The 10,609-nt window shown below is 40.1% G+C and overlaps 1 protein-coding gene across 1 annotated transcript; it reads right to left on the reverse strand.

Moving 5' to 3' along the window:
- Nucleotides 1-735: 735 nt before the first annotated feature.
- On the reverse strand, nt 736-1,557 carry SARC_00372 (hypothetical protein; the record flags this gene model as incomplete). Its single annotated transcript, XM_014305975.1, has 2 exons — nt 736-935; nt 1,308-1,557. The coding sequence occupies 2 exons, from the start codon at nt 1,555-1,557 to the stop codon at nt 736-738; spliced, it is 450 nt and encodes a 149-aa protein (XP_014161450.1).
- Between the last annotated feature and the right edge of the window lie 9,052 nt (nt 1,558-10,609).

Here is a 10,609-nt window from a genome sequence, read left to right on the forward strand (position 1 = left end):
CACGTAAGCTACTGAACACTCAGTAGGAAGATAAAGTAAATTTCTCACGTTTTCGCAAAACTGACTACCATTTTCCAGTAGGTGCAGACTATCTATGGCAAGCTGTATTGCGATTGTAGTATGATAATGCAGATATTCCATTTATTATATATATTGTCAAATCTCCAAGGTATGCCTCATGTTCGAATTAAAATTAGATTCGCCTTTGATTGGGCAAGTTTTGATACGCTCCTTCTACGACATCATCCTCATCGCGCTTCTATACCCATAATATAAAATTCATGGACTTGCAAGCCGAAAGCGTCATCGACTGTCTTGTGGACCAATTCAACGAATATCAACACATCATTGTTTCCATACTGCTTATTCATCTTCATATCATTGATCCAGCTAATTTGTAGGCGCATTTGCACCCCACTGTTTGATTTGACGAAATCATCACTCGATAGTCTTCGTCGCCGTCATTATGAAACTGGGCACTCTTGTTGAGAGACTTGGACAACTACAAGAATTCTCCACTTTAATCGAAGCGTAACGCCTGGGGTGTGCCGGCCCACTTCAATGATTTATTAGTATGGTTGTAGTTGGACTCGATTGCATAAGTGTTAGGAATTGAGCGTGTTGCTGCCACTTGAGGCATCGACATTCGTTACATCTCTCAAGTTAGCAATACCACCTACAAACTTCAGGTTGTTGGAAGCCATAAATATCATTTAGTAAGCTGGATCCAGAAAATCAACAGACTGCAGCAAGCAGTGTAGAATCTTTTGATATGGACACATCATTCACCAGTGGAAAAAGAGCGTCTGCCAATTCGCTTGCAGCAAAATTCAGCGATTCGTTGTTGAGCAGTTTGAGCGGCACTATGAAGTGGATGTTGTCTGGATTAATTGAAGCGCGATCGGCAACATTTCCCTTGAGCGGAAATGGGGGAACTGCAAGTGTGTGGTTCCAAGTTTGTTTTATCGTGAGGCTCACCATTGTATATGCGTACCATACCACCTGGTATTGTATCACCCACAAAGTAGTCTTCGCAGCCAGAACAGTGCTCTACGCACTTCTAAAGGCACTATGCCAGCACCACCTTGATACACTGAACACAGACGCATATTTGGCTGCTTTGCATGCTCACCGGCAGTTTAGCATTCGATCGCAATTTTTCGCACATGAATATGATTGCCCTGTGAACAGGTTGAAACCATCGTCATACGATGTTATCGGTGCCCAGGCAGTGCTGACGACGGTATTCTGACGATCATTAATCGTAGTCATACGTGTGCTTGGTCGCATCAACAGCGGAAACGTACCATCGATCGATACTAAAACAAATTCATCAAGGTCATCGTCAGGTAATGGGTAATGTGCTAAACCTTTGTTCGCAGTATAAACTAATCTGCCCTTGCAGGAATCGTTCGTACAACCATTGGCCGGATCATCGTCTGCGGAGTCATCAAATATTTCGACTTCGATCTTTAGTTGCATGGAAAATGCGGGTTTATGCGTTAGTGCAATGATACGACCTGAGCCACCGAGCTCAGTACCATCCCCGAGTGCCATTACTAAGAAACAGTCACTCACTATCATGGTGCAAAAAAAAATATATATATATATATATATATATAGAGCCGCTGTGACATCCTGCAATTGAACACGCCGTAATGACTAGATATTTGCATACCATGTAGAGAAAAAAGAATCTTGAAGTTTATATATAAGTTTGCGTTCACGTTGTCGCCAGCTGTGTACGCCGATCGAATGCTTCACCTGCTGTTTGTCTTCTATCGTCATCGATAGCGTATCACCATCAGATGAAAGACGAACCAATGAGAATTCCGTGCATCCTCTTATGCCGTCGGGTGGGTCAAAACCGAATAGATCAGGATACTCCAGAAATCTGAGCGGAATGATTTGAAAGTGAAGAGACAATTTGACCCTTTGTTTCAGGCTTTCAAGCGGCAGTTTGTATATTCGGCATTTTGCAGGGATATTATCGTTTCCCCATCCTATTGTATCAATACTCGAATAAGTAGTATCCTGTTCGATAACGTCAAAACGAAATTGATGGTTTGTATATTGGACACAATGTATTGTTTACAATCAGTAGCGATACATAGGCCGCATGGAAAAGAATAGTAGTCATATTGCTACGAGCTTGTAGTCATTTTAAGGATAAATGGAATATAGTCCGTATAGACACTTTACTGCCAGCGCTCTCAGTCTTCATATTCTATATTCGAGACTTGCATAGGTTAAGTATTCTGAAGAAGAAAAAAAAATTATATCTTTGATTCATTTATGTTGGATATCTTTTCTGGATCCGAACTTAATTCAGGATTATCAAAAACATCAGCCAAACAGGTTGGTACGGCCTTTTTAGGATCATTACACAACACGTACCCCTTACAGCGTACAAAACACCTACTGTGGATTGAAAATCCTCTTGTTGAAGCAATCGGACCTTCAACCAGAGATTTGACTTCTGGTCGTAAATTCTTACGACAAAGTATTGGCTTCTCCGATAAACAAATCATCCAAAGGAATTTCAACTTCCAAACGATTGACATTTTTAAAGTCAAAAGTAGTCGTAGGTACCGTCATTGTGGAGTTCAAATCTGTCTCGTCTCTATCTCAATTTGTCCCTGTCTTATGATGTTCTGGATCTAAGTCTACTAAAAGTTCTTCAAATATAATTACTTCTTTATCTCTAGTTTGCTATCGCGCTCAGGTTACATAACCGTACTACTAGCGTCGAATCAAGAACAGAATCGAACTTGTCTTTAGAAGCAAATATTTCTGTTTTTTATCTTCTATTCCTTTGGTATTTACCTTCCGATATGTTTTGTCTTGATTTAATACTCAAAATATCAATCAGGTTTACTATTTGCTTTTGTTTGAGGATATGTATTCTTTTTTTTTGTGCAAGAGTGGCATAACATCGCCTTTACGAAAAAAATCAATGTATGTCTGTAGACATACATACTTACGGTTACGAGCGGGTGTGCGCATTCGCTTTTCATTTAATGAGTTACATCTTCTTTCGCTAAGTGAATCATTTCCACACAATGCAATTCTTGTTCGTGGATTCAGTGTGGTTCCTCATCGTTGCATAATCTTACTTGATATGATAGTTATGTCCCTCAAGGGCGTTCGATCGACTATTTGTGCAGAAAATCAAGAACTTCACACTCGTCGTCGTCGATATCGTCGTATGAGTGAGTATCGCCAATGTATGACCTAGATGCATGTTGTTCGACATACACCTCTACTCGCGGATAATCTGTACGATAATTACAAATATTTGTGTAGATTGCTGGCTTTACATTTAGGTAGTCATTTCTTTGTTAGACCTACAACCAATACCTTGTTATATAGTAGATCTTAAGTCGAAATGTGCTTCAGTATTTCTCAGTGAAACTCCTGTTGGGCTGCGGTGAGTATATAGTTAATGCAAACATACTACATGATGAGATGATTTCAAATTGCTATGTAGCATTGAATACTAAAATTAAGCTACATAATTTATAGTAAAACATTGAAAAGTTAGGCTGTAAAGGCAAGGTTCTGAAGTAAGTATATCTTAGGATATAAGTGCAGTTGCTGTTCACAGAGTAATAGTATGAATACCTATAGTGGGGTTATTGATCGTAATAGCAGATAGTTACTCTAAAAGCAGAGGATCAAGGTAGGTGGTCAAGGAGAGGTCAAGTCTACATGCAATAGAGAAGATTTTTTTACCTTGCAAACAAGGAGTACACATTTCTTGCATAAAGGAGCTAACGTGGGCTAACTATCTGCCTTTTCTTGTAGCGACAGCTGAAGAGAATTTAATTGCATGAAATTTAATTTTTTTTGGCATGATCCCAAGACGGTGTTGATAGGCTATAAAGGTCAGCTAAAGTATGAATGAGTCTTAAAATTTATGTGTATGAGACCTAGAATTTAAGTGTAGTTGTTAATCACTGAAAATTATCGACTCACTTGTATTAGTTTGAGCTCTTATCATGGGAATATTGACCGTAAAAGAATATATTAAACGTATAAACAAATGATTGAGAAGGTTGGTCAAGAAGATGGTGAAGTCTACATCTTGTCTATTGAACTATATTAGAGAAGGGTATGCTATCTTGTCAACAAGAATGCACATCTCTTGAACCAGCGCGCACTACATGCAATGGATACCGTACAATTTTTGTGTGTATTGTTAAAAATTAGAAGCTAACTCTACTACACTAGGCCAATTAATTGAATTTTCCTTTAGCGACAGCAGCTGAAAGGCATTTAATTATACGACTTTTTTTGGCATAATCTCAAGGCGGTGTTGTCTGTTCTTACTATAAAAGCTATCCACTCCATATAAAGTATACTTCTCCTTTCTGGGGTCCAACAATGGTTGACCCCCTATATCCTCAAAAATTGCTTGAGGACAAGATAGCCCCTTACCGTTATGCCAATTTAAAAGTTCACGGTATTTTGTTAAAAAAAATAGCCGGGCCTAACTTACATTTCTTATGCTTAGGCAGGTCCAAAAGTTGCGGCTGTCCAACAACTCCAGCTAAACCATCTAACGCTGGAAAAGAATGAGCAGCGGGTAATAAAGAAGGCTTAGAAGTACACAAGGTAATTTCTCACATTATTCGCCTCATTTAATTATTTATCTAACTTAGCTAGGATCAACATATCCTCACTTATGATTGATGTTTTTAAAAATTGCAACTCTGCTTCTCTCTCTTCTGCAGTGAAAGAAAGCCTAGCCTTCTTGGTTGGTGGCTGCACCCAGTTAAGTGGTAATGATATCGGGGTTTCCCCATCCCTTGGAATTCTAGTAAATAACACCGAACCAACACCTATCTGACTAGCATCTGAGAAGGAATGCAGATGATGATAGGATGTGGTGTACCTTGGTAGATGCTATTCGTAATAGCCGTAATCAAGGCACAAAACGTTGCATTGCAAGTAGCTGTCCCATCACCAACAAGGCGACGATTCTTCTGTAACAAGTCCGTAAGCGGTGCTAACATCATCGCTAGATTTGCTAAGTGTGTCTACCACCAATTTAACGTTGCTACAGAGTTTTGGACTGCTTATTTATCAGCTGGTGCTACTATCCTAGTTATGGCCTCCTTTTGTTTAGAAGAAACTGTATTAAACTATCAATTTACGGACGGCCATAATATATAATCGATTCACATTTATAGCGAGCGAATTGGCACTGAGAAGGCCTTAGCCTAATGTTGCAATCCCATGCTATCATCGCATATGACTTGCAATGCCTTCCAGTTTCTTTGCTCAAAGCTATGTCATATTTTGCATATTCCTTCATGTACAAAATGCCGAAATACTTTCTCCATTTCAAGAAATATCTGGTCTAGAAAAGGTTGTAAATAGGTCATCATCTTGGCTCCGAATATACCTGCAATAGGTTGCCAGACTTTGTCTTCTGAAGTAATCCACGTGAGATAACCTCCACTACGCTTTGTATACTCCAATTGGTTCAGGCTACATGTCATATCAAAGCATGAACGGATATCTGCCGAATGTAAATGTTCCAGGCACTCGTCCTCAGGCATCGGGAAAGGATCATCATCAAAATTGGGATTGGTAACTACATAATCTGGACAATAGCGGATATATTTTATCGGCTTAGGCTCAGCTCGCAAATCCTTACACGCCAGTACCGCTGACGATAAAATCTTGCTAAAGAAATATCCAGGCTCAATTATGCCTTTCTTAAAAACATTATCACATATTTCAGGCTCCCATTCAACCAATTGGGAATCACTCTGCTTGTACATGATACGCCTTGGTACTACATCAGACTTTATACGAATATACACTGCACATCCTTTAATAAAATTATGATGTTTTTCATCGCAGCTAGTCTATTATATGCATCCTTCATTTTTTGTATTTGCAGTGGTGTCTTGTTGTATTTGCAGTGGTGTCTTGTGTATTCTCGAGCCCAAATTTTCTATACCTCTGACGTCAAATTCCTCCACCTCAGATGGAGATGCCTATTTTTACGCTGATACTCCAGCTCGGCTACCTAGTCCACAATTGTAGACACCAAAGTTCTCACGAATTCTTCATTTGAAGATTGCTGTTGCAGCTTCAATTCAACAGCTGGTTGAGTCCTTAAAAGATTCCACCACGTATGAATTAGATGCTTTTCTTGTGCTCTTAACCCAAATAGAATCTGCCAATCCATAGGCACTTCGTTCGTTATATGAAAAGTAGTTGGTTTAAATCTTTCTCGTTAAAGATCTCAAAAAGTGTTGGCATTGTACGATACTGTGTAGCTGGGTCTAGCATTACTCCACCGAAAGAAATCATATGAACTGAGTTCATGTACATTACTTCTTAGCCATTCAAAACTACCAGTCAGGGAGAGCCCCATCAACTTCTCGCTCCTTACGCACACAAGCACTGTGATAAGCTTGTGACTTTTTCCCCGAAAAACCTTGGCCATTGACCTCTTCCATAAAGGATGCTGTCTTTGCAAAACCCACATACTTATGAAGAGCTAGAAATGCGGATCTCTGAACTCCTGTTGTACATGCATTGAAGAAACACATCTGTTTGATATGCACTTCTTCTGCCTGTGATATCCTTTATTAATCTAGGGTTACGTCTCAAGATCTCGAACAACTTCGGGGCATAATAAGCATCCGCCACCAAAGGACAAATAAATGCATACGCTGACGTACAATCAATTGCAGCAGTGCCTACCAGATGATATTCAAACATATGGTCCGTAACAATTTTACTTGGAAAGGGGTCATTCCATTTTCCAGTCCGGTAGCCTCCATAATATTAACCAGGCTACTGTGGAACCCACCCTGTTTTATGCAGGTCCCAAACGAATCCATCACCATACCCTTTCTTTTTACCTCGGTGATCAAAAGCATCTTACTAATCTCTAATAATTCATTCCGAGATGAAGAGAAACAAAAAGGGCCCATTGGTTTAGGAGCACGCATTTGTTGATTAACGGTAGAAGACTCAAATCTCTGGGATAAAACCTCTTGCCGGTCTGGATGTACCTGGAACGAGGTTCAAATTAGGTGAATCCTCACTTTGGAATTCTCTAGAACGCAAAAGACGATCTCTTAAGGCTGCTTTCACTGATTTCTCTTTCACAGAGAATAAGAACGCCTCAAATCCCAAGGCTACAGTCTTCTTTGGGTTCTGCGCCTGCTTGCAGAGTAATGCCCATGCCTGATAAACCAGATGTTCGTGGAGAGTCTGTAACCCGTGGTAGTCATGCCGATGCTGTAGCTATTGTAGTACATCTGGTCTATTTGGCGGTAGATTGGGGCCCACTGAAAGACGCCTTATTAAGCTACTCAAGCAAGTTGGCTGGAAGTAGTAGCCCTATCTCCGGGGCATACTGAACAGAATTATCCACCAGTATGATAGTCAAGCAGTTCGAACAGGAACGTGTCAGTTGCTATCATGGCAATGGGTATAGCTTTTATGAAAGGGTTTGTCTCGGTTCGTGATGGGAAGCTCTTTCTTTACAAGCCGATATTAGTATTGGTGGCGAGCTTTCCCTGCTATCTCCTTAGTTTTGAGACGTTGTGTGGTATTATGCCAGATCTGTTCGCGGAGCATACGAGTTCTTTGTGTTAAGGTGTACCCGCCCCTCGATTCCATAAAAGCGTAAATACTGAACGGGAATTTGTTTGGAGGTCTGTTACGTGTCCAAGCGAGAATAATATACGAAAAAGCATACGCTGGTATTTGGGGAGCACTCAGACGACGGAATATTCTTATCCTTTTCGTCATTGAGGTCGGAGGAGACCAGCAATTAGCTACAGGAGTTGATGACAATATTCCGCCAAGAAGGCTGTTTTGTTGCGAATTACTGAAATATCTGAATTTAATCCCACAATTTTCGCAATACAAAGTCTCAGTTACATATTCGCAGAGGGTTGTTCATCATACCATCGAGCCATTTCATATCGATTCTAAACCAAGCGTATGGGAAGGCACGCCTGGGAGGAACAACAATGGACGTATAGGTGTATAGTCCGATAGGGAGTGTAAAATAATATAGTGTTATTGGTCGCAGGTCAACGGGAATGTGAATTAATTAGCTATATTAGTCCATATTAGCTCGGAATAACCAGTCCATGTCATATGTAGTTAAATGGATGGGGTTGCGATTACAATTTGAGCGAAGAGTATCAGATGGGAAGTACGAAAACGACGCGAGCGCAAAACAGAGGTTTCTATGACTTTGGGTAGATTGTGATTCAATGAACAGAGAATACTAAAAGTATTATATAGATTCTAGATGCACGCATGCAAAAATCGAATATTGTGTGCTTTTCACTTGAATTCGAATTAACGCACAGTATGTCTTCCATCGTCGCATCACTCCAATCTCCACAGAACCTCTACAACGAATATGAAGCCTGATGCGCGTGTAGATATATAATAATTTACCCCAAACTGAAATAAATAATATTATCCTTATCGCGTTTCTTATATTGAGATAAATGTATATATAGTGTAGGAGTTCGCTCTCACAACAATCGTGTAGTTATTATCCCGGACGGAATTTCCGCCGTCGAAAGAGTGGTCTGTACCAGTTTACACACCGCCGCCTCATCACCCACAGTGTGTTCTTTTCTAATATTGAACGCATGGAACTCAGGCAGCAATCCCAAATACTGGAGTACCAGCACGTACAATTTTTAGCTCATCTTGTGTTATCACTTGCACTGGCCGCTGCAGCACCAGCACATTACACTACAGTGCTGCATTACCATATAACACTGCTATTGCAGCGCCATCGCCGATGTTCGCCACCCCTGCTGCGCCAAATCAGATTCCTGCAGCTATAAGAAAATAAGAATGTAGGCTACTGCCATCTTGAAATAAAAAGATTACCATCTATACGGAAAATAATTCAGTGCAAACAGAGAAAATAACTGACGGAATATAGGCTGTGACCAATCAGGCTGTTCTTGCATAATTTACACTATTTTTAATAATTAAAAGTCCGAGGTATGTAGGACATTTCATTTAAAAAAAAATAGAACTAAAAGTAGGAGTAGGTGATAACATAGCCTCAGGTAAAATCCTTTTCAGTGCTCCAAAAAAATTTAATAGGTGTATATATACACCTATTTGGAATGTCATTTACCGATTTGGACAAAATATCCTTTTATTTGTTGTAGGTCGCTAGTTTGATTCATTCCTTCATATCTACCCACTATACACATACATTCAAACACTTTTTTTCCCGAAACTATCTTTCGTTTAGCTAGGCCCGAAGTCTTGTCTTCATATGAAGTACAGCAATATGATGAGGTCAGGGTCGAAAGTATCATTCAGGAGCCGATTGGGTATCGAAGGAAGTACTGAATGTTCTCCATTTCATGCAGATTTTTGCACCTCTTGCCTCTTGTAGCCCAACAATATAACTTCTCTTGCCCCGAAGATTTTGTTGGTGCCCGCGTTGACTGATGCTCAAGTTTCATGTAGATACCCATTGGTTGAAGCCTTGATGGGCCACTTTGCGGTACAATGTGTCTCAATCATCAAGCAAGAAAGTGTGAAGGTTGGCAATGAAGTTGCAAGGCACTAAACCCCCAGAACTATTTTACACTTGAAAGAGGACTTAGAATGTGATGTGTAGACTGATGAATATGCCTAACGACCCGCTCCAAAAAGATGATATTTTCTCAAATTTGGCTTTTAGAATGATTTGATACATTGTATGTAATGGAAAAGCACCGTCCCTTGATTCGAATAGCTTGTTGGTGTCTGCGTTGACTAATAATGAAGTTACAAAGGGACATTAGTCCATTAGTGGACTAGTATGTCGTGCACTATATCCCAATCACCAAGCAATGAAGTGCAAAGGCTAGTGATAAACTTGCTGTAGACTAGACCAGTAGAAGCTCTCATCATTAACTTGTAGACGAGGAAGCCTTAAAAAACACGATGTGTAGACGAACAAGCGAACATAACGACCCACCCTACAAAAATCTAATAATGAAGTTGCACGGGGACATCTCGGGTTCAAATATTGGTGGACTACAAGTATGCCGATATCCCAATCAACAAGCAACCGAAAGCTAGTAAAAAAATTGCAGTACTCTAAACAATCAGAAGCTTTCAACTCCGGCTAGATTAAGCAGACTTAAAACGCAATGGACAGACTAGTATGCGTACATAACGACCTGCACCTAACAAAAACAAAGTCAAGACAAATCTTAATGTCATAGTAGTCTAAATCAGATCAGGCGAGAACAATGAATGCTGGGCAATGGTGGTCTTGTATTATTAAACCCAAGTAGTCAGAACGCGTACCTTTCACTGCCTAATTTGCCACAACGGCACGACAGTCAGTCGATTCAACAATGACTTTTGCATACTATCACAACTATTGGTAGACACCATCGTCCGATTTGATACATCGGATGTGGTAGCAGCGGTCAGGTAAAACAAAGAATCAAATTTATTAAAATCGAGGTTACCAAAGAAGAAGTTGTTTATCATATGAATGGAACTCTTGAAAGAAACTGCAAACAAAGGAAAAGCTTGGAGATCGACAGTCGAAAATTCAAATCACAGAAGTGTTTGGTCAAGTAGGCTC

The sequence above is a fragment of the Sphaeroforma arctica genome (assembly GCF_001186125.1).
Source record: "Sphaeroforma arctica JP610 unplaced genomic scaffold supercont1.10, whole genome shotgun sequence".
NCBI lineage: Eukaryota > Ichthyosporea > Ichthyophonida > Sphaeroforma > Sphaeroforma arctica.